The sequence below is a fragment of the Pleurodeles waltl genome, chromosome 2_2, assembly GCF_031143425.1.
Source record: "Pleurodeles waltl isolate 20211129_DDA chromosome 2_2, aPleWal1.hap1.20221129, whole genome shotgun sequence".
Lineage (NCBI taxonomy): Eukaryota > Metazoa > Chordata > Amphibia > Caudata > Salamandridae > Pleurodeles > Pleurodeles waltl.
In genome coordinates this window covers 869,057,349-869,083,292 of record NC_090439.1, presented here as the reverse complement: position 1 = coordinate 869,083,292, position 25,944 = coordinate 869,057,349, and the positions used below count along the sequence as shown (strand labels likewise).

Genomic DNA, 25,944 nt, shown 5'->3' with positions numbered 1-25,944 from the left:
TTCTTTACAATTGTCTCGGTATCCTCAATGCTTTGATTGTCAGATGTGAAAGCTTTCGAATTCTTCTCAGTAACATGACAGTATATGTGCCTGATTTCGATTTCGATAGATGGGTTACTCCATCACAACAGCGACTGATTTAGCATCCAACGAAATACAAATCCCATAGGAAATAATGAGATTTATATTTCGGGAGATGGGATACCCATCACTGTTGTGACGGAGTAACCCGTCTGCGAAATCTAAATCAGGCCCTATTTTATTCAGTGTCTGATTAGGATAGACGTTTACTTGGTATGGTTGCAAGGTTGAGAATTATATTGCAGGTTAGTTAGCAAGAATGTGGTTAGACCATATAGAAAGCTTTTGACTTCGAGGCTATGGTAGGTTTTCAGATTTACCCAGGCGTGGCTCCTCCGTTAGGCAGAGGAGCATCGCATCCCCGCCAGCAGCAGCTGCTGCAAATCACCTTTAACAAACAAAACAATAATAAACCAGGTTTATTATCGCTTTGTTTGTTAAAGGGGTGGGGCATCGGGGATGATGATGATGAGGGGAGTGCACTGTGCACTCCCCACACTGGGCATATATGTTTGGCCGGCAGTCTCGGGCCGGCAAAACATACATGCGCAGTAGGCTCTGTCCAGCCCAGCAACACAGTTGCTGGGCTGGAGAGAGCATGCACAGGCTCCCAGTCTTCCTGGGAGCGCCCTGGCTGGGTTCTCACTGCCTATCCTAACACTGTTTTAAGCAGCATCAGGATTGGCAGCAGGGCAGGCTGGGAGCATGTGCCTGCAGTGCAGCAGAGGAGCAGTGCTGAGGTGGCGGAGAAGCAGGTAAGTGATTTAAAAAATAATAATTAGGAATTCCCGCCCCCGCACACCCTCCACCACCCGCTCCAACAAAGCCCCGCAAACCGCTCCTGGATTTGCTATGATATCTAAGTACAGCCTTTCACTTCCTGAGTATAGATGAGAACTTGGATGCTCTACACTTGGCCAAACTTTCATTCCATCTCTTCGGTTCTAGGATTCATGGATTATTTGCATGTGTCTGCTTAGTACGTGAACGTACACCCACTTTATATAATTAGATTGAAAGAGACCTCCCATTATTAAATTCAAATTTAACCAACTATGGCCCTCATTCAGATTTTGGCGGTAACCTGAAAACCAAGTTTTAACCGCTGCCAGGGTGGCGGTTTGGCCTGTGCCAAAACATCACTTACCCGTTCATACCGCCAGGGCAGTTGGAACTGCTGGGCCGGAGATGAGCATCTCTGACCCGGTGTTCCACCCAATGCCGCCGGTGGTATCACAAGTCCCCTTTCTGCCAGGGATTTCATGGCAGTAGCATCGCTGACAGGAATTTGCATTCCTGTCACTGGTAGATGACCCCCCATCATCTACCTAAGAGCCCCCCAATCCCATTCCCTTACAACATTCCCACCCCCACCTCCCCAGACTCCTACCCCCCACTCCCAGTATTGAACCCCCACCCCGATCCCCTTACTTACCCCCACCCCTCCGCATATACACATGCACCCACAGAGACGCACACCCTGCACTCACAACACCCTTACACTCATGCGCACACACACACACACACACGCAACACCCCCAAATCCATACACACATAGACGCTCACATGCACAACACCGCCACTCACACACGCACTCAGTACATTCACCCCATTGACTCGCATACACACTCCATTCCCCCACCCCCTCCTTTTCTCAAAATACACACACACACAACCCCCACCTCTGTCTACATGCATGCACACACGCACTCCGACCAAGCATTCACATTCACCCACACACGCATCACCACATTGACACACAGACACACCCAGGCACCCACAAACCCCCCCCCCTACCCCCATTCATTGCACGCATACACACACTCACACACATCCATTCACACACCACACCCCCTCTCCTTGCGGAGGACACTTACCTCGCCCGCTGAGGTGCTTCTCCCTGAGGGATCAGGAACCGGCGCTTCCACCGCCGCCAGCGCCCACCATCAGGACACTGCCGGGCCGTACTACAGGTTGTAATAGGGTGGGCGGTGTCCTACTGGCAGGGTGGGGCCGATGTGTCTGCCTCCCACGACTTTGGCAGTCTAAGGAAAAGACTGCCAAAGTCAGAATGACCACCAAAGGCCTTTGTATACAGACGATGGGGAAATTACCTTGCATGACCCATTCCACCTCATCCTTGTTGGTACATCTATGCAAAGAGGTATTTCTAAATCAGTAAGGAGATTCCATGCACTTTGATAGCTGAGCAATTCACATATCATAAGGTTCTCATGTTGACCATGGTGACCTATTTTGATGATTTTGAATCTCAAATGTTCAGATGGTCTGACATTAGAAAGTACTTGCGATAACCAGAGCAGAAACTATACACAAATAATTTACATGATTTAAACAGCTACTGGGAACTTACTTTTGCAACTTTTCCCATCATCCTGAAGTTGATATCCTACTTCACAGAAGCACTTGTACGAGTTGTCAATGTTTGCACACATGTGCTCGCAGCCCGGATTCACCAGGGCGCAGAAATCGACAGCTGAAAAAGCAGATAAATGTGAAGTGACTAAGTATTTATATGAGTGCACTCACTTTACAATTGTTACAACATGTCATAAGAATAAAAGAACAAAGCATGCTCCATTTAAAATTGGTACCACAACCTAATACTTAACATCTGTGAATTGTACATACACATGTTGTAGATTACTGATATTAAGATAGATTAGCCATCATTGTCTTTGCTCAGTGCTGTAGCTTTAACAAGAGTGGAACCTCAGGAGGTTCCATGCATTGTTGTGTAGAATGTGGTGGGGGTTCTGAAAAGAGTTATGATCAGGCTTGCATGGACAGTTTACTGCCTGTTCGTTGCAATCTTGACCAAAAGTCTTGAACCCATTGCCTCCATTTCAGTGCCATTACTTCAATTTGGCTATGAGCTGGCCAGATAATCACATTATCACAATTAAACAAAATTATGTCAAAAAATGACCTGTGACCCGAGGTGCCGGAATGTAGTTTACGGGCAGCGGAATACAAGGACAATGTCAGCTTGAGTAAAAATGTGTAAGAAAGGCAATGGGCAGACAGGAACCTGACTCTCAATGTGCCCATAGGGTGTCGCGTAGGCTCTCATTATCCTAATGAGACTACTGGATTTTGAGCGGCAAGATCATTCACAGTGTGGGGGAATGAGTCTGACCCACGGTGGATGACACTTGTCACTCTAAATCCGGGTTTTGCTCCGGCTAACTAGCAGTGCCTCATCTCTCCCAAATGGAAGAGACAATTGGGCAGCCGAGCGCATTACATCTTAGTACGTCTCAGGGAAGTCGCGGTCACAACCGGTTCTCTCATACACAGTACAGTCTCATATATAAATGACAAAGGCAGTTTAAGTTTTAAAGATTGGTTTAATAAAACGACAGCATTTTAGATAGCAAAGTGTGAGCTGCAATAACCAGAACCATACAACACAGTAAGATTAAAATAGTAACGATGAGAGTGAAGCACAAGAATAAGGCTATCATAGTGCTGCTAGATTATTTTCTCTCTAAGTTATATTTCGAGCACAGCATGTGAAGCTCTAAGCCTGCCTTTCAGGTTCCCCCGGGAGGACATCAACCCTCATACCTGAGCAAAGGCATGTAATCTGTATCAGCAACTGCAACGGGCATTCAGCATCTAGTTGTAGGTTCCTGGCTGGAATCTCCCTCTTGACGTGTACTAGGACTAGGAAGTGTTTTTATAACTAACACGCAGATGTTCTAAGAAAATGTCCCTCCGTGAGGATGTGTATTTTCTACGAATACTGGAGACTAAACTTCTACCACGTTTACTGGCAATGTACCAGACTGTAGCCTTGACTGAAGCACAGAGCGATCAAGAATGCATTATTTGAGAACACAGTGCTGAACTAAGCTAAACAGTGTGATAGAAGAAATTAAAACAAGACAGTAAAAACTGGTTATTGTAAAATAACAGTGTGAAGTTGAATAAAATATATCTAGGGCAAAGTGCACAGCGGCCTAGTATCAATCAATAAAAAAAAATTGTAGAGCGCGCTACTCACCCGTGAGGGTCTCAAGGCGCTGGGTGGGGGGGCAGGGAGGGTCATTGGTCGAACAGCCATGTCTTGAGGTTCTTTCTGAAGACCAGTAGGTCTTTGGTTTTGCGAAGGTCGGTGGGGAGGGAGTTCCAGGTTTTGGGGGCGAGGTAGGAGAAACACCTGCCTCCTGTGGTGGTGCGCTGGATGCGGGGGACTGTGGCTAGGGCGAGGTCAGCTGATCGGAGGTTGCATGTGGGAGTGTGGAAGTTTACTCTTTCATTGAGGTAGGTTGGGCCGGTGTTGTGGAGGGATTTGTGTGCGTGGATGAGGATCTTGAATGTGATTCTCTTGTCTATGGGGAGCCAGTGAAGGGATTTGAGGTGTGGCGAGATTCGTTCGTGGCGGGGGAGGCCAAGGACGAGTTCTGGATTCTTTGGAGTTTGCATTTGAGTTTGAGTGTGGTGCCGGCGTAGAGGGCTTTGCCGTAGTCCAGTCTGCTGCTGATGAGTACGTGGGTGACTGTCTTTCTGGTTTCTGGGGGGATCCATTTGAAGGATTTTTTTAGAGTGCGGAGTGTGTGGAAGCAGGAGGAGGTTAGAGCATTGATTTGCTGTGTCATGGAGAGGGAGGGGTCGAGGATGATGCTGAGGTTGCGTGCGTGGGTTGCGGGGGTGGGTGCGGGGCCTAGGGCGGTGGGCCACCAGGAGTCGTCCCATGTGGTTTTGTTGGGGCCGAAGATGATGATTTCGGTTTTATTTCAGTTGAGCTTGAGGTGGTTAGTGGTCATCCAGTTGGCAGTGTCTAGGAGAGCGGCGTGTAGGTTGGTTTTGGCAGTGGTGGGGTTGCGGGTGAGGGAGAGGATGAGTTGGGTGTCATCTGCATAGGAGAGGATAGTGATTCCGTGTGCTCGGAGGATGTTGGCTAGGGGGATCATGTAGATGTTGAAGAGTGTGGGGCTGAGGGAGGACCCTTGGGGGACTCCGCAGGTGATCTTGGTAGTGTCAGAGTGGAAGGGCGGAAGGCGGACTCTCTGGGTCCGGTCGGTGAGGAAGGAGGTGAGACAGTCTAAGGCTTTGTATGTTAAACTAACATGCATGAAGCGATATTAAAAATGGCTACACTACAAGGGGTTGCAAATATTGTAAAGTAGTCAAATGTGCATGAGGGGAATGGAAAATGTAGAATATAAAAGAAGGACAGGGTACAATAGTACATGCAATGTAATGAGCAAGAGGAGCTGAGCAAACTCAAGTCTTGAAAGAAATAGTAATATGAGAGAGGTCTAATAAAAAATGTATAGGTGTAGGAATGATCTTCACAGTTCAAAGTCAGAATTGCAAAGAATGTAGGCAATGGCTCGGAGATAGCATTTTGCCACAATGTGCAAAGAGAAAAATAGAAGCAGTGGTGCAATAGCGAGGAAGGAATTGCATGAGGCAGAGAGGATATTAAGGGTAGAAAGAAGAAAGGATAGCTGAGATTGGACACACATTTAGGAGGGTGGTGGCAGCAGGTAGCAAAGAAGTTTAAAGAATGTTGGAAGAGATGGTGTCTGACGCAGTGATTGAACCTATGGAGGCAGCAGAATATGTTTCACCAGTGGTCGTGAGGAAGAAGGCTGTTGGAAAGCTAATGCATCATGTTGACATAGAGGGCCTCGAGCGCAACATTGCCATGGATAGCCTTCCACTGCCGAACATAAATTAAAGTGTGTTAACATTAAATCCTGATAATTATTTCTCAAAGCTAGGTTGGAGAAGAGTTTTCCACAAAATTAAATTGCATCAAGATTTGAAACCATTAACACTGTCATAACCCCAGATGGGGTACTTCTGTTCATGTACATTAATTCTGGGCTTGGTTGTGCAGTGAACATATTCAAGAGAATGGTTACTTGATTATTTGGTCGCCAGAAACAAGCTTTATTCTTTGAATAACATTATTCGTTTTTGTGAGTATGGTGAAGGAGCACAATATGGTGTTGAAAGAGGAGTTAGATTGGGTGGGAAATCAGGTTTGACATTAAAAAAGAGAAATGCTATTTTATAGAAACAGAAATAGAATATTTGGGATACAGTATTTGTATAGGAGTAAGACAAAAAACAAACATGATGAGAGCAATTAAAGCAACACCCAAAAGAAAAAGACCAGGTAAGATTGTTTTTTGGGATTGGTGGAGTTTTATCTGAAATTTGTGATAAATGTTGCCAATAAGCCATGACCTTAGCAATTGTTAAAGAGAACCTGAAAACACATTCAGTGGATGCAAGCTCAAACCAAGGCTTCCGAAGACATAAAAATGGAAATATATGACGCTGACATACTGACTCTATTTGATGCTAAGAAGAAAACATATGTCATGGTGGATGCAAGGGCACACAGGTATGGAGAGGTACTATCATAGGGTCAAGAAATGAAGGGGAGGGTGGTAGCCTATGCTTCTTTACTGTTGACAACAATAAAACCAAAATAAAATGATGGACGGAGTGTTGAAACTTTTCAAACACTCACCCCCAGTCACAGATCTGGGTTTAATCCATCGGTATTTTGCTCGCCAAGTCACCCCAGTTTGGACCCAGCCATATGCAACTCAGTCTTGACCCTGCTCGCAATGGGAACAGTCCAGGTCGAAATCAGGTCCTCCCTCAACCGGGAACAAGCATCCTGCGACCGGTTTTGGGGTATCACCTGTCATCAGCCAGGCTAGCTTTAATCCAGTGGCACAGTGAGCAAGGGACCCAGGATGCTTGTTTCCAGTCCAGGAAGGACATGGCTTAGCAGTTCAGGCTGGACTGTTTCCATGGGGAGCAAGGTCAAGACTGATTTGCATATGGCTGGGTCCAAACTGGGATGATATGGCGAGCAAAATAAGGATGCATTAAACCCAGATCTGTGACTGGGGGGTGAGTTTTTGAAAAGTTTCAACACTGCGTCCGTCATTTTATTTTGGTGTTGCTATTGACAACAACAGTCAAAAGAAACTATTTGGTGACTGGGGGGAAGCACTGGCTACTATTGAAGTTAATGTTGCAAATAGATTTAATAATTTCTAAGGGTTTTGCAGTTGAGTAGAATAATGAAAGTGTCTGCAAAGTCGGCAAGTATGGCAGCCACATTCCAAGGATGTAACTTTGCAATGAAATACATTTCAATGTGCAATAACAAACACGCTTGATATTCATTATGTTTGAATTTAGGAGTGGGGATGGGAAACAAGGAGTGTAGTTTGAGGAGTGGCTACTGTGTGGGACAGCTTGGAGGTGTACACAAATGCAATCATGAGAGAGATGAGTGGCTGCAGACCGATAGGTCGGGCAAAGTTTTGAAAGCAGTTGATCAAGGATGGAAACAAGAGGGCGAGTTGTCTAGAAATAGTAGTTAGGCAATTTTTTAAGGTGAAAGAAGGAATGACAATTGATGAGGAAGGTTTTGTGAAGAGGGGAGAAAGGCATGTTCTGGATAAGGGTGATTTAATTGACAGATGAGGTACATTTACGACAAACCCTGACTTTGAAGATAGAGAAAAGAAAATATTGGTGGCCAGGAATGTACCAAAAAGTTGTGGTTTGGTCAATGCAAGATATGTAATGAAAGTGAGAAGGTGAAAATAGGACGAGGCGAGTCGCAACAGATACAGGATTTTACTTCCTCCTTAAATGAGGTTAGCCCTAGATGTTATAAGTCCAATGATGAGTTTGCAGAGGCAAATCATTTTGTTCTAGTAATTATAGATGTGCATAGCCACTGGCTGGTGGTGAAATGTGTTGGAGAAATAACCATGGCAAGAACCAATGGAAAATGGCCATAATTGAAGGAGCCCTGAAATATATAACCAATGATAACAAAACCCAGTTGGAAAAGATAGAAAAATGCTAACAGGAATTTGGGAGGAAACACATTAGAATTTCGGTCTATAATCCACACTCTAAAAGAATAGTAAAAAGGGCAAATTGAATAATCAAAGGAGTCATTGATCTGGAGTGTAAAAATAGATTGAACATTGATAAGGCAAAAGATTGTTGTGGGTGCATATTTTACCTGTATGTGTTGGGTCACCGGTCACACAACTGTTGTGTAACACAAAGGCTAAGACTATGCTGAAAATCAGCATTGGTGAGTTCCAACTCTTTCTCTCCCTCCTGTCAAGAGGTGGTCTTCTGTTGTTCTCCAGCTAAACGCCTTTACTCTTGAGCATAGCTTGCGGGCACGCAATGGGAGATCCAGGTCTGATCTGGGAGGGCCTCCACACTTACAAGCGATTACATTGTTCCAGTCTAATTCATTACATAATTCTTGACATTAGGCTTTGGAAACTTTTGGTTGATATGACCGTAATTCCCAGGCAGGATAGTGATCATAATGCCCTGGACCTTACTTTGGCAGCTTTGGGTGGCACTTTGTCAAACTCTAACGCACCGATTAAAGTGGAGTATCATGATAATCTCAGAACAAACTTTGGGAAAAGTCTTTGAAGTCATTGCTAATGGCCTCACTGCTGTGGTAGATGATATTATGCCCCTTGGTATTCCAGACTCTGTGCTGAGGTTGAGTAGTATTCATAATACTATGTTTTACTCTTTAAAATCACTTATTTTGGTTGACCCTAGGCCCATACCAAAAAGGAATATAGCAGCCCCTTGGTTAACAAGTGCTTGTTGTGCTGCCTAGCAAGCGCCCTCTCAAGCTAGTAAACCTGCTCTAGAGAAGCTATAAAGGGGACCAGACTTCATTATAAAACTATTATTGTTAGTGCTAAGAGAACCTGGGAGCGTACCAAGTGGAGTACTATGTTGGGTGCCGTAAAGATAAGGATCATCGTTCCTTTTGAAGGATCGTCGCTGATGGAGCTGCTGGCAATCAGACCCCATTGGATAGCAACATTCCTGCTGCAGCTTGGGTGGAGCACTTTTCTAAGCTATACTCTGGTGAAGAGGATCAGGGCTTGAAGTCAGCAGTCCCTTCCATTGAGACCCCAGGGACAATTACCAACGATTTACCTGGTACCCCCTAGTTTGATCCCCAAACACCTGGGACCCACCCGATCTCCAGCTCTGAAATTTCAAATGCGATTGACTGTTTTACTCCCAATAAAGCTCTGGGATTAGACAAGGTGCCTGGCAATCCATTCAGATCATACAAAGATATCTAGTCCCCTTATCATGTCCTGTTTTTTAATGCCATATTGAATGGTACACCTATCCCCCCTCTTGGGTGGTTGATTAAATTGTCCCCATCTATAAAAAGGGTTCCAGATCCTTAACATTTAATTACAGACCAATCAGCCTTATTGACTGCCTGGGAAAATTGTTTAGTCCGATTGTTCTGAACAGGCTGCCTGAGTGGATTTCTGACAAGAATGTTTTATCCCCGCTTCACGCTGGGTTTAGAGATTGTGTTGGGACACTTTGCCAAGTTTTCCGGTGGCAACTGTTATACTGGAAATATGTAACATTGAAGGTTGGCAGACTTTATGTTATTTTTGTAGACCTTAAATCTGCTTTTGATCTTGTCCCCAGACATCCTTTATGGGCAGTTTTAGAAGAGCTGGGAGTCCGGGGCTATCTCTTGCGCATTAATGCCAGATTATATTCTGGTAATTTTGCTCAATTTAGATGTGAGCTTAATGGCAAATTGACTGAACCCATCTTGTTAAAAAGGGGAGTGAGGCAGGGTTTTGTGCTTGCCCCAACCCTTTTCCTCTTGTATATTATTGACTTGGTCTCCCAATTGCAGCTATGCGAGGACGATGCCCCTACTCTCGCAGGGGCCGATGACATCCTTCTGCTATCCAAATCCCCAATGGATATTCAGAAACTTTTAGATTGCTTCAGTCTATTCTATTGACAACAGGGGCTGGAGATTAACCCCAGCAAGAAAATATTTATGGTCTTCAACCCTTGATCGTCCACCCATCCCAGCCCGACAATCAGTGGGGTGCCACTGGAATGGGTGTCTTTGTTCAACTACCAAAAGTTTTGATTGGACCCTCCATGTTGAGCTATGCAGACTCAAACTAGGGCAACTTTGTGGAGGCATTTTGAAGGCTCATTGCTCCTCCTCCTTTCGGCCAGTGTCACCGGCCTTGGAAATCTCTAAATGCCAAACTCTGAAAGCTACTTCATCTGGCGGGGAGCTTTGGAGCTTCCATGATTTAAGAAAGTTAAAAGTATCTGAAAACCACTTTCTAAGAAGGTTAGATAATCTAGCATCCCACTTGTAACCTTAATGTTGGATTGTGGTTTGAGATGAGTCAGCGACTTGGTTGGGCTTCGACCACTCTTATATTGGTGGAGGCTTTGGTCAACTCCTGAGCTTACCCCCTTTTGTGAGAGTCTGGGAGATGTGTTGGAGAAGCGTGGCGCCACCATGATCCTCTGGTTGGGGTCCCTGAAAGTACGTCTGGGACAGATTGGGTGCGAGCATCCATGGTCCTGTCCTGCAGCCACTATTTCAGAGTCTAAAGCTGACCTGAAAGATGCTTATTGACAATATGTTGATTATTCACATTTGCACTCCTCCAGAGCCAGGTCCCTCACGGCTTTCTTTATGGAGTTTAAAGTGGTGTGTCAATTTGAGGAGTTCCTGGACGACATTGAACCTCTTCTTGCAAAGAGTTTATATTTTACATTTCACCTTGGGATTTTGCCCCTTTGTAGATTACGGTTAGGTGGAAAGCTCATTCCAGTGAACGGGTGACTCCTGTCCATTTTGTCCACTGTTGGTGGAAACACCTGAGTATGCCATGTTGTTTTACTTGGACTTTCAGCGGGCCAGAAGAAAGTGGATTTTACCTGTCTGCCACAGTTTGGAGGCTCAGAATTTTAGGGCAGCTTTTAGGATGCTGCGGAGAGATACCAGGCAGTTTATTGTCTTTGCTGTCTCTCAGTTTCTGATGTGGAGAATCAGGCAGAAAACATTGGCTAGTTGAGGTGCAGGACTCCTACTGCCTGCCACATTTTTAAGGCAAAACTGATTTATTATTTATTTAATTTTTAAGCATATTGCTTCTAATTATGTTTTATTGTTAGGAATATTAATATATTTTTATCATCTATTTATCATATTACATTGATGTATTTGGATTTTAATATGCTCTTTTATGGGTATACAGCCAAAATAAAGATTTTGACTGGGGTTGAAAAATGTACATTTATAGTATTATTTTATTTTTTTAATTAATAGTGATGTATGTTATTGTTAATATATGTTTACTCATTTTAATTGTTAAGTTATTGTTGCCATTATAAATGTATTTATTAAAATTGTTTACAATGTTTTAATATATTTATATATGCATATTTATATGTTGATATACATAGTTGACAGTATTAATTCAAACTATTTTTCTACATTCTTTTTATTATTTAAAGTGGGGTATATGTATGTTTCGGGTATGCATATGTTAGTTCATTTTGGATCTATCATCCATATATTTATTTTAATGTATTTTAAATATAGTTTAACTACTATTTCTATATTTTTAAAGAATGTATATATATGCACATATTTTATTTAAACATAACTTGTTAAAAATACTTATTCTTATTTGTAATATAATTTTCTAATTTAATATTTTAAATACATTAATTATAGTGCTAAGTATATATTCTATGCCATGTATATATCTGATATCTTTTGACTGCTGGTACTTTAAGCCCTTGAATTTTTTCCTCGAATTAGTTGGTGGTGCCTGACTCCACTTGCAGGACTAACTCACTGCTTCCATAGCAATGGAGGTTACTTTATAATTTTAAACTAAACTATTCCTTCCTCTTGTTTTAATCACATTTACTTTCCAACTACGTACACAAACCCCAAAGTTAGTCGGAAGGGTGAATGACAACATTTTTTAATCAAAAATATGTATGACATGAATATTGTGTCAAACATATCATCACTACAAAAATATTGAAGAACAGAGCATAGAAAACAAGCCTATATTTGTATTATGTATAGCATATCATTTTTAACATTATTGTATATAATACTGCTACCTTTAATACGGGTGTATTAAATATTGCAAGTTGTATTAATTTAATACATATTACTTATTATATTCATTTTAGACATTAATATCATTAGTGTAATTGTTTACAAAAATCTTAGGTATACTTTGTATTTTTTCAGGTGCAATTACATTAGTTTACATTTAAATAGTAATTTATAATTTAGTAATGGGTTGTTGGTTTTCTGGGTAAATAGGGTAGAAACTTATTTGAATTATAATGTATTGTTTTGTAATTTTGATTTTGATATGTTAATTACATATTTACTTGGTGGTTCAATATGTAAGTTGATAGTTATAGTAATCCTTTTCAATATTCATGTGTGTTTAGTGATATTTAATGTGCATTTTATTTTAGTATAGTTAAATTAGTAGTTTGTATTGTAATTGTGGGTTGTTGGGTTTGTAGAGAAATGGAGTGAAGAGTTATTTAAATTATGAGCTATCCAAAGTCCAAAACTTTCTCTACTGGTCTATAACAGAGGTGGCTTCCCCTCAGGAGTAAGAGTGTTGCTCCACTAGGCGCCAGAGCAGAAATTAAGACCTCCCAAGGGCTCTTTGACTGCTCCGTAGGTGCAGCCTGCGGGGCAGGACATTGTAAAAGCAGGGGTGGTTAGTCAGGGAGATTGGCAGTGAAACACTGATCGCATCAGCAGACATCCAGTGTGCATGTCAGTTTGGACAGGTCTTAGACTATGCCCCTAAATATGACCCTGGTGGTCTTTAGACCACCAGCGCAGCAGTGGCGGTCTGACCGCCGCCAAAGCAGTAGTCCGACTGCTTTGGTGGAGGTCATCCCGTCACATTATGACCATGCCAGTTGGGCCACGTTCGGACCGCCAGCACCACCAGTTTCCCTCCACTGGAGGGACTGGCGGTCCTAATCCGCAAGGGCAACGCTGCATGGGGATTATGACCCCCCTCTCCACCAGCTTTTACACCACCATGGATAATCTGGCAGAGATGGGGTGCAGGTGGCTCCCATTGACTCCCCATTGCGCTGTTCACTATCTGCTCTGCAGACAGTGAAAAGCGCAACTGTTGCACCTACGCACCGCAACGTTGTCTTCGGCTCATTTATAAGCCGGTGTCAATGTTGTCGGCTGTTCCCCGCTGGACCAGCAAGCAGAAACAGTTTCCGCCCGCTGACCCAGCAGGGAACTCCTAATGGAGCCTGCGGGAAGGTGGTCGCACTGGTGGCAACCTGACTGCAGGAGTTTGGCGGGTGGCCTTTTCCACCCGTCAAACTCGTAATGACCCCCTATGTCTGATCCGACATGCACACTTCAGGCCTTGAACTTAACACTCTATTTGGGAATCAGGGGAACACAGCACAGCCTCTCTGACCTCCTTTGGGGCGCTGTGTTTGCCTGCTTCAACCAATCACTGGTTTGCTCTCATGCAGCTTTAAGTATAAAAAGCATGGTTTGGGAAGAGTAGTCTGCCCTTGCATGCCAATGCTTTAAAGCAGGCACAAGGGCGGGATGTGTAAGAGCATAACCAATCACTCTGTGGCTTTATTCCAAAGTCACACACTGACTGGTTGTTTTTTTATTTAATGGTGACGTAATAGCACTGCTTGTGACCGTTGCTGCCAGTTTGTGACATTTTCCATGATGCAGTAAGCCCTGACAATATTCAGGTAACTCCTTTTAATTTATGTGCCTCTACGCGTGTGCTCTCTTCACCTCACAAGATATATTGATGTTGCTACACCAGTTTTCACTCACACAACATAGCACCATCCTTGTACACACTGCCAACTCACAAGGCTTTAGTGAGTCTCTTCTGTCACCTGAAGCTTTTGTACTTTTTCCTGCCATCAGCAGTGACCACCGCAGCCTGGTATCTGCTTGTAGAATGATGGATGCATGTGTGCATATATGAACATATGTGTATTTGTTAGTGTGTTCTGCAAATACCGGTGTATGTGTGCATGTCTGTATGTGCTTGTGAGGGATGGGTGTATGTATGCTTGGGAATTGATGAGTGTGAGTGAGTGTGCACGGGATAAGTGCAAGTGAGTATGTGTACACTCTTTTGAGTGGATGGGTGGAAGTGAGGGTGAGCATGTATGCTTGTCCCGCTTCTCGCCCATATTACGGGCCTACACTGGTCCATAGACTGGAGTGGGAATAGTATATCTAACCCCTCCAAATTCCAACACGTTTGCTACTTTTGCTTATATTTTAGAAAGATTAGTTACTCTGGCTCTTCCGAAGTCCAATATTTTAGCTAATGCTGCTTATTTTTAATTGACTAATTAATTTTTAATATTTTGCATTTTCACTTTGGTGGTTATCATTTTTTAAAATATGCAATGTTTTATCTAAGTTTTACCTTTATTATATTATTTTATGTTCTAATTTATTTGGATGTATGTTATTGTTAATATATGTTTGTTGATTTTAATTGAAGTTATTGTTGCTATTTTGAATGTCATTTTTTAATTGTTAATTAAAAAAAAAAAATGATGTATATATTATACTTTTTTAGTAGACACTATTAATTGAAACTATTCTTACATTATTTTTAGTTATTAAATGAAACTGCATATCCGCTTTGGTTATGTATATGTTGATTTATAATTTATCATCAATGTATTGTAATGTATTTTAAAAATTGTTTAGCTATTGTTTTTATATTTTTCTAAAGAAAATATATATATTTATTTATATATGTATAAATAAATATATATATACGTATATATATATATATATATTATATATATATATGTGCATATTTTATTTACATTACTTGTTAAAATGACTTATTTTTATTTGTATTATTATTTTCTAGTTTATTATTTTAAATAAATTACTTGTAATGTTATGTACATACTAAAATTTCAATATACTTACTTTTTGGATGAAATTCTGTTCCACAATATTTTTGACACAATATTGTGCTAGTTTTAATACAAAGCTTTTAAACTTGAAATTTTTATATGCAGTATTTTTGACTCAATTTTTTGGTGTCACAATGTGGTTGTTCACGATATTCTGTCGCACAACCGGTCAGGAGGTACTGGAGTGGCTGGGCTCCAGTCGGTATTTTATTTTATCCCACCCACTTTCATTTTGCGTTCAGCATACAAGCTTCTCAACATTGATCACACCCCCTCTATCACTGGCCCATCTGAATGATGTGTCTGTATGTCTGCGTAACAGGTGTGCTAGTAGCACGCCAAAAGCAAGCCCGTCTGTCTGCTCCCTGACTGCACCTGCTACCAGAAACAATGTTTCTCTACTGACCCCGCTGGCATAGTTCCCCTGCCTCTTACCTTCATTCCCTCAATCTAGGTAAGCCAACTTTCAGGTCCACATTATATATACCTGCTCTAGAAGGCTGTTTTATCTCCATTAAATGTATATTCTCTTCTCTCATTTCCCTATACAAGTCTATCAAATACCCGAAACTTGTTGGCAATCTAAACATCTCTCTGTGTGGGTTAGACTACTTCCTCCTTAACGTATTATCCTGACAGTGTCATCAACCCAATGTTTAGGACTTTATCTCTACTCAGACACCTGACATTGTCTTTAAATCAGAGACCTCGCTAAAGCCTGAGGCTAATCTGTATATTGCAACCACATGGTACTCTGATGACCTCAGAATAAAAAAACACAAATGTAAGGCATTAGCACACATATGGAGATACTCTTATACAAACACTGATAAATTAGCATATATGTCCGCAATAAAATGTTATTGACACATTATAACGCATTGTCGCTATCTTAACTATTCAGAAAGGTTAAGTCATAAAAGCTCCTCCACCAAAGAGTCTGCTGCCATCATCAAAGAATTAATTTACCCATACTTCTACAGAAACTAAGCACCTTGCTCTCTGGGGCTCTGTAATACACTCTGAACATTTCTCAGACAAAACTGCCTCCTTTACAGTAGTTTGAACCCCCAACCCTCCTCTGATTCTTTAGACTTTATGATAATAATATCCACTTTACCAAGTCTAGCCTCTCTAACTAACAGCCTTATCCCCTTAGAAGAAGGGCCTTCTGATCCCTGTCACTCCTCTGTCCTACACACATGGATCACTTATATAAGCCCTCCTCACACAGTAGTATGCAACACAACTCTGATTACAGGACTCATCTTCAGTAGCTGGAAGCAAGGTATGGTCTTTCCTGTTCTTAACACAATGCTGACCCTTTTGCCCCCACCTAAACCAGTCCAGTATTACTCCTTCCTCCAACTTCCAAATGTAGGGAAAACAGTGAACGAACAACGTATTAAATACATGGAACCCAATGACTTTTCAGACCTATCTGGGTCAGGTATTAAAACCTCTTTGAGCATTGAATCATCACTCTGGGTCACCAGAGTTGACTAATACATCTTCCTGAATCACATAGAATCAACAGCACTGATCCTCCCAGAGCTTTCTGATGTCTCCCATCCTGTGCTTCCAAAGGGACTGTTTTACTGGTATTTGCCTCAGTGATGTGCACTGCTTTGCTTCTTTTTTTTCTTCAATAACCCAAACTGTCTTCTTGCCGCTTTTTCATTTCCCCAAATCTAAACTACTGTGTGGAATCACACTGGCTCCTCACTTAGACGTACACCCTTCAATGTTTGTCATACTGTTTGCTGAGCTTTTGAGATTTTTGGACTAAAGATTGTATGCAGATGACTGCATCTATTTCTGATAATCTGGTGGAGGTTCAAAGATATTTCCAATCCTGCTTGGCCACTCTCACTATGGATGCAGGCCAATGGCTTAAAACTAAGAAGCTCTAAAACATAAATGTGTTTCAGAAACACCACCACCAGCTGGTCTCCATCTTATTTGCCAGTCTCTCTGAGCCCCACTCCTTCCTTTACCACATCCACAAAATATTTGCAGGTATCACATTTTATACCAACCTCTCTTTGGCCAACCAAATTGCTAAACATGCAGGAATATGTTTTTCCACTTTAGGAATGTTAAGCAAGTCTTCCACTGGCCACATGTTCAGCGCAAAAACTAGTCATACCTGTTCTATTCATCTCTCTTCTTGATTACTGTAATGCCTTCTATCTTAGCATTCCAGACTACCTGACTCACCAACTTCTGGTGACTCAGAATATGGCCACCAGACTAATTTTTAATCTCCCAGCTAGATTTGACATCCATCACCCTTCACATGAACATAACTGGCTTCCTACCAATAAACGCTCCTTGTTCAAAATCTCTTATTTCACACATAGGCTGTTTTATCAAACTGGTCCTACGTGCTTCAATAATAGTCTGAAATCTTATTACCAAAACTGGGCCATTAGTTCAGTTAACTTTGCATTCTTTGCCATTCCTCACATCAAGATCAATAAGTCAATAAGACTGGTGGACAAGCATTCTACTATCTGGCAGCCAAGAATTGGAATCTGCTTTCCAGCTCCATCTGTACAGTTCCTGATTTCAGTTATTTTAAAAAGGTTTGAAAACCTGGCATATTTAACAGTATTAAACAGTTATAGTCTTCTATCCTGTACTCCTTCAGCCCAAGGACACCATTTGGGGCTTTGTTCACACTATAGAAAATAATACATTAATAAGTAGATAAAGAAATAACTATATAAATATAGTAATAGAATGAAAGACTTTAACCTATTGCCTACTCCATTTTATAGAACCAACCTGGTAATATTTTCAACATTAATGAGACTATAGCTCACTGCTACAAAGTTCTGACTCCACAGCCTTTCCATACTAATTTTAAAAAAGTCCTGCGACAGTCAGACAAAAAGGAGATGAGACTATGTCATGTCCATCCTTCTTGTAAACACTATATTATCTATAGGTATGTTAGACTCCAAAGAGATCATGTGTAGGTACTGGGACAAGCCTAATTATGAAGAAAAAAAAAACTTGTTTGGATACTGAAGGTAGAAAAGATATAGTTGAACAACATTATCTGTCTTAAAATTGATGTGATCTGTAGGTCACCGTCCCAGCCCCTATTCAGTAAAACAGGTTTAGTAATTTATGTTACTTATCAATTCATTTATTAGTTTATTATTTTTAAATTATTTATTTTAAAACATTATTTCTAGGTATTTTGATGAAAAAATATATAATCAGCATGTGGTGGAGGAATCAGTCAGAGAAAAGGCTAGTCTTATTTTTATACTGTGTTTACATACGCATGACTTTACGGTCTAGGAACAGCACTTTGTTTTCATCTGACAAGATATTAGACCGATAATTTCAACCCCCAAAATCTCACAGTGATAAGAAGGTATGCTTATCAGTGGAAAGGAAAGGGAAGAGCTGGCATGAGACGATGCTCCAACAACCACTGGGGATTCTTGCAAAAGTCTAAAGGAAGAGTTAAAGAACCACCAATGACCAAAGCAGCTATATCAAAAAGAGAAAGAATGGTGAGGGGTTTAAAAACAAAGGCAAATTTGGTGAGAGTCATGAACAGAGGGGCATGGGTTAAAAAGGTCTTACACCACACTCTTCAGATCCTGCCCCTATGGGTCTAGTTAATAATTTAACCCATTTTTGAAAGACAGCCTTTCAGTCTTGCTACCTCAACCCCCTCTCTGCCTTCAAAACAATGTCCCAGAGAAAATGCCTGTTACATGACTGAAGACCTTTGTGTTCCTTCTGCACTCCCAAGTAGTCCCTTATTACAGAGCAGTGGAAGTAACGAAGCTGGGTGGTAGCAAACACATTGCACCCCAAGCCATGAGTTCTACTGGCTTCTTAATACGCCTAGAGTAATAGAATAAATATGATAAGATTCCACCCACTCTTAAAGTTGTCTGAAAACAGCAGGGCATTGAATGCTGTTAAGGTGTCAATGCAGCACCCACAATGTGAGGTGGGAGTAAAAATACTGGAGATATCAAGCAAAGCTCTTAAAGGGGAACTTTGTTTTAATAATATTGCCAATGGAAGAACCATTAACAGGACCTCCTTGAAGCCCAGAAGGCCTGCATGTTTTGCCAATATAATGTATATCCAGAAACAAACTTCTTGCAGAACCCAAAACCCCAAAGGCTAACCACAGAAGAAGCATCCGTCTTCTCCAATGAAGGCACTCCTTCAAAGAAATCTCCATAAGCTACATAGGGCATAGGATCGATCGGGCTTAAGTCCAATATTCACATGCAAGACCAGTTACTTAAGGTCAATTTAATGCTTAATAATAGCCAAAACATTTCAAATACCCCACATTCACAAATGTGTGGTTAGAACAAAGCTTTGTGCCATGCGAGAAGATGGCAAGTGTCAACTTCCATAACTTGAATATAATTTTCTAGCATCATTGTTTATTTCTGGGCAACTGGTTGTCATACCTGCAATCAGTTTTCTGTAAGAATTTTGAAACAGATGCTGAAGGAGTATGTCCTTTTCATCTTTGTCCCTAAATGTTAAGAACCTAAACAGCCCAAGAAAGATAGATTCTAAACCTTAGTGGCAATGTGTCATAGGTTGGAGTGTTGCTCATGAAAATCTGACCAGCAGGAGAACTGGGATGTAACCCCCTCTGGAACAATCCCACTCTGCCACCATAGCTCTCTCCTGGAAGGCCTCAGAATCTCACAGCTCTCCCTGTGGATGAATGACCCCCACCCACATGCTCAACACCTCCTCAACTCCACCTTCACCAACTTCTCCACCATCACAGTAGCCAAACCCATACCACTCACGTAGGTGGATTACTCCCTCATTCTCAGCAGCATGCACCAGCATAACCAGCCCTGAACTGCCTACACGCAGAGCGTCTGACACCAATGGAACAAAAACCCTGAGGAAATATGAAACTTCGAGCAGGGGTCTTGATGCCTCCCACAAAATGACCACCTAGCATGCTCCACCACGAACCTCAGCACGTGGATCACCTTGTGCGTGGACTCTGTTCCTCCTCTGAGAAACAATCTTCCTCACTCCAAACTGCAAGCCAGCTGGTACACTGAAAACCTCTGGCTCACAAAGAATAACTGCAAGCACATGGAGCGATGGTGCCTCACCATAAACCCGACACAAGCTCCTACATATTGGCCATCCGGATCTCCACCAGCGCCTCAAAACTAACAAACTCAAAACTACCAAGCACCTAGCCTCACTGAACGCATTCACAACAACTCCGCCAAATAAATCTTTGCCACTGTGAAGGAATTCACATCCCTTTTAGCCAGCTCTACGACCATCGTCCCCTTTCCCACAACTTCATGGATAAAATCAATACCAGCTACAACAACTTCGCCCCCCAAACCAGACATCTCCACTCCCAAAGTTCTCCACTCTAAAGACAGGAACACCTTGGAAACTGCACTGACCTGCTAGTCATCCATCAACACAATGGAAGCCGCTGACACCATGTGCTCCATCCATTGAGGAGCCCCATCAGATATGTGCCCACACTACATCTTCACCAAAGAGCTCTACCCCTTCTGCATCTCCCTTACACCTTTACTCGGCATATCTCTCTCTAACACCACTTCTTCAGACTCCTAGAAACACACCACCAACATATTGTTCCTTAAGAAACCATTGGTGGTGTCCCAGACCATTGCCAACTACAGGCCCATCTCCTTCATCACATAAGCAGCCAAAGTCCTGCAGAGGTTCATAAACTCCCACCCTTCAAAACAAACCACCTCTTGGACTCTTCCCAATCCAGCTTCAGACCCAGTCACCGTACGATGACATGTTTCATTGCTGCCACAGATGACATCTGACTCAGCAGGGACCAAGGAGACATATCAGACCTCATTCTACTAGACCTTTTGTCAGCATTCAGTACTGTTTCCCAACCCATGCTTATCCATCATCTTCATGAAGCTGGATTGTGTGGCTCAGCAATATGATGAATCAACTTCTTCATCTCCAGATGCACCAGTGTGCACAAACAACGAAAAAGTAGAGACAAGGACTTACCTGGGTCTTCCAGGGAGTCATCCTCTCCTCGTCGACGAGTCCGCAGTGTCTGTCTCCCTCTGGCCTCTGCTCCCAGGCTCCGGAGCACACTGCAGCCCAGTTATGGGCTACACAGTGTAAGAGCAGACTGTCTGTGCTTGCACTGTGCAACCCATAAATGGGCTGCAATGTGCACCGGGTGAGCTCCGCTCTGCAGGCTGGACTAGTGGAGTTTTTGGACTAACACCACGCTCCAAGAGGAGAGTGGAGTTCCAAAAACTCCATTAGCTCCGCCACCGGAGCGGAGCTCCCTGCACACCCCTAGTCAGCACAGGTGCTTCCATAACTTATAACTTTTCAGGAAAGTCATGAAATGGCTCGCTCTGAACATACACAGATACATCACACACGCCCACTTCACCAGCAGGCTCGACTACGACAACTTCCTCTACAATGGCATCTCAGCCCAACTCTTCAAAAGAATCCAGAAGCCTAAAGAATGACACTGAACATACCCAACCACACTCCTAAATCCAGAAACCACAAAGACCTTCCAATCCATAAGTGCTCTCTTTTCAAACTCCTCACACAAACATACCAATCATGACTTAGCCTACCTCAACAACTGCATCCTGTTTGACACTGAGCCAGACACTTCCGCTTGGCTAGACTACTTCTTGCCCACTTCCCCCAGAGCCAGAGGGCATGCCTTTTCATACATCGCCTGTAAAGCGTGGAATGATCTCCCCTACCACATCAGAGGTAGCAGTTCTGCCCTTGAATTCGGAAAAAATCAGAAAACCTGGTTCTTCCAGTAGGCCCCTAGACAGGTAAACACTCTCCTTTGACAAGCACCAGGATATCTTCCTGAGTGATAAGAGTGCCCTGCAAATAGTAATAACATAACATAATATGACGTAACATAATATACCATGACAGACGCAAGGCGGGGATGGGTGTTTCATTGGATAATTGAAGTAGATCATCTGTTGGGTGAGGACATTGTACCAAGCTGAGCTGAGCAAGTAGAATAAGGAATACATTTCAAGGGGAATTTTTGAAAAAAATCTACAACTTAGAAGCAATTGGAGTAATGTCAGTAACCCAGATACTACACACGTGTTTTGGCTCGTAGTTAGACAGCCACCATGCAGGAGGCAAATATCAAAAACATATCGGTAATAAAAATTGAAAAAGAACCATTTTGTTTCAGGATGTTAAGGTATAATGAACTTTGCCTAAACTCATGAGTAGAAAAAGGAAATTTTTTGTTAATTCATTTATTAATTTAGTTATCCATGCATTTATTTATTTATCTATTTGTTTATTTATTATGTTGCTGTAATCTGCCCTACTTCTTTATAGCTCAAATACTTTGATAAAGTCATGATTTTTATTAACAATTGTGTGTTTCAGAGATAGACAACTATTCCAAGGAAACAATAATCTTTGCCATCCCAGTTCTGAAAGTGCATCGTTGACAATTTTGCGTCTTTCTCGGTAAAATAAAAGTGTATAAAAAGATTGCTATTAAAAGAAGAACGACCCATACACTTTGAAGACGGGGTTCTGAATGTAACGATAACTTTAAGTCGTTTCTTGCGCTGACGTAGCTATGTTATTGGACACGTTTTCTGTGTCTCAAAATGTGCGATACTGCACAATAATTTTTCGTTGGAAACATTGTAAAAAGGACGGGGTAAATGTGGGTGATTTTAGCTTTTTCTATTTTATAGAACGTTTTTAAAATTACACTTGTACTGAACTAGTCTGTTCAATCTGCATTAAAGTCTAAGTAGATGTTTGCATAGATTATGTAAGGGCTAGTTTAGTTGTTCATTGGTTGCAAATGATGTTGAGTTTTATCAGAATGGATGATGAGCAGGCCGAGTACATAACTCAAAGCTGTGAGCCCAGAATGATGAAAATAAAAACACAACCCATAGATGGTTAGTCCGAAATCAGTTTAGAATCTCCGTGAATTCTGATTAGTCTAGGTCAAAGAGTAAAATACCAGGACATGGTGGAAACCTGTCAGTCACATACATTTGTTTACCCCCAGACCCAGAATATCTCTTTCATTGTGATGCCAGTCTCTATAATCATGGGCTCCATTCTTCATATATTTTACATAGTCCCAATCTATGTATTCTTGAGGCCCACCGGGGAAATATTTTAGTTAATCTCATTCTCTATATTCATGGGCTCCCATCGTGATTTACTTTACATAATCTCAGTCTCTATATTCAAGGGCTTCACTTGTGATATATTTTACATAATCATAAACCTCTGTATTCATGGCGTTTACCCAGGATATATTTTACATAATCTCAATCTCTATATTTACAGGCTTCACTTGCGATATAGTTTAAATAATAGTAAATCTCTGTATTCATGGGGTTCATCCGGGATATATTTTACATGATCTCAGTCTCTATATTTATGGGCTCCACTTGTGTTATATTTTACATAATCGTAAATCTCTATATTCATGTGCTCCCCTCGTGATATTTTTCTATATAATCTCTTTCTTTATATTCATGTGGCTTCAATCATGATTTACTTTACATAATATCAGTCTCTATATTTATAGCTCTACTTGTGATATGTTTTAAATAATCACAAATCTCTGTATTCATGGGATCCACTGAGGATATATTTTACATAATCTCAATCTCTATATTCATGGACTCCACCCGTGACATATTTTACAAAATTGTAAATATCTGTATTCACGGGGTCTAATCACAATATATTTTACATAATCTCAATCTCTCTATTCATGGACTCCACTCATGATATATTTTACGTAATTCCAACTTTCTGCATTTATGGGATACGCAGGGATATGTTTTACATAAACTCAGTCTCTACGTTCATGGGCTCCAATTGTGATATATTTTACATAATCGTAAATCCCTGTATTCATGAGGTCCACCCATTACATTTTTCTACATAATCTCAATCTCTCTATATTCATGGGGTCCAATCATGATTTACTTTACATAATTTCAATCTCTATATTCACAGGCTCCACTTGGGATATATTTTACATAATAGTAAATCTCTGTATTTATGCCCCCCCCCCGGATATATTTTGCATAATCTCAATCTCGATATTTATAGGGTCCCCCTGGGATATATTTTACATACTCTCAATCTCTATAGTCATTGGCTCCATTCATAATATATTTTGCATAATCTAATTTTCTTTATTCATGGGGTCCACCTGTGATATATTTTCCCCCAACCTTGGCCCACTTCTTGCCTTATCCTATCACCTCCATCACTTCTGCTGATATATTTCCTCCCATGATAAATATATTGAAGAACGAAATAAATTATTCCTGGCCACTTACTTGTGCAGCTTTTCCCATCATCCTGAATCTGATATCCTTCAAAGCAGAGGCACCTGTATGAAGTGTCAGTGTTTTTGCACAAGTGTTCGCAGCCGTGATCTGTCAAGGCGCAGTAATCTACTCCTAAAAGAGTATGTAATTATGTCAGAAAGAAGTTAAGTGACTGCACTTGTTTAGCGTCTACAATCATTATAGCATTATAGCCTGCTGCCGAAAGCTATAACCGTTAATAAAGACCCTCTTCCACATTTATAGACCCAAGCCCCAGGTGAGCTCTCAACATTCCAAAGGTGATATCAATATCCCAATGTTCTAATTAGAGTTACAACGTGTTAATTATTTAAGGCATTCACCTTGCACAATACCATTTAGATTAAGAATAGTATACTCCATTTCAAATTGATAAAATATTGATACTCTTGAAGGTTTTTTGTTAAAATATTTGCAAATGTGTGGAGGATTTAGATTTGAGTGCAATTCATGACTTTTGAAACAATGTTTTTCATGTATCCTTATTTAATACAAATAAAATGGGTCTGAAGCAGATATACTTTTCAAAGAAACAGTATTTGTCCAATTATTAGAATCCCAAAATTCAGAATACATACAGAAATATTCAGTAACATTTAATGTCTAATTAGCATCAAGATTCACCCATATAATTCTTTAATGTTCAATGCATATTTCATGGCTCGGGGGACAATTCCTGAAAAATTATTTCATTACAGAAATATTCAATGTGTGAGCATTGTGTCATTTATTGCGTCATGATTTCAATGCATTATGAAAAGTGCAATGAAGAATGAGTGTAAGAAAGTGGTGCGCTGGAGAGTTCAGTGCCCTTGTGTGTCCTAAAGTAGTCACAAGCAATGGGGCAGGGAGGTGCAGACACTGAACAGTGGGTTATGGGCACTTTCCCCTCAGCTCAGCACTTTTCCTCACAATCAATCCTTCCATCAAATCCAATGACTCCACTTCCACCTTATACACTCTCCTTTGTCCTCACACCCATTCATACCCCCACAACTAGCAAGCCAAATGTCCCAAACTGGACATTTACTTTCTTTTCCCTAGTACTCACAACAAATGGCCTTTTCACAACCTCCAGGCCCCAATGCCATTGTTTACCCCACTTCTCGCATTACACTCACACAACCCAAATGCCCCTGAAATGCATATGCGTTTCTCTTGCTATGAACCTACTACCTCTGCCGTGCACCCATTCACCTTCCATTCACAAACACCCCCCTCCGCTTCCTTGACACTAATGCACCAGGCTGACATGAGCAACAACCACACAAGGACCGAAGAAAAGACTGATAAGGCAAGTAGTTCAAAGAGATAATCATGCTTTCAAATACTGCTGTGGCTTCTATACTTTGAAACGTAGGGGGAGCGGGCAGCCACAAAGCTGACCTCTCTCAGGAAACACCCATGTGTGGCAACCATCAGACCAACCCCCACTTTAGTAAAGCAGTCCTACTGTTGCACTGCTCTACTACAAACACTGCGTAAAACTACATTTCCAACTATCAGACCACTGAGAGCACTTTTAGCTAATATTAACTTGGTGCCAGTGGCAATGCAGAAATGACTGTTACATGTTACCTATTTGATACTG

General features: G+C 41.5%; 1 protein-coding gene across 6 annotated transcripts in view; it reads right to left on the bottom strand.

Annotated features, from left to right (window-relative positions):
* The window catches only part of MATN2 (matrilin 2), a 508,152-nt gene that overhangs the window by 147,442 nt on the left and 334,766 nt on the right, over positions 1–25,944 (bottom strand). For 4 of the 6 annotated variants that reach the window (XM_069220524.1, XM_069220521.1, XM_069220526.1 and 1 more), the window contains 2 exons: positions 24,324–24,446; positions 2,456–2,578 (listed from right to left, as the gene is read on the bottom strand). In XM_069220524.1, coding sequence (XP_069076625.1) covers positions 2,456–2,578; positions 24,324–24,446 — 246 coding nt within the window. The remainder of the gene's footprint in view (positions 1–2,455; positions 2,579–24,323; positions 24,447–25,944) is intronic. The other 2 variants (XM_069220527.1, XM_069220525.1) reach the window with 1 other exon arrangement.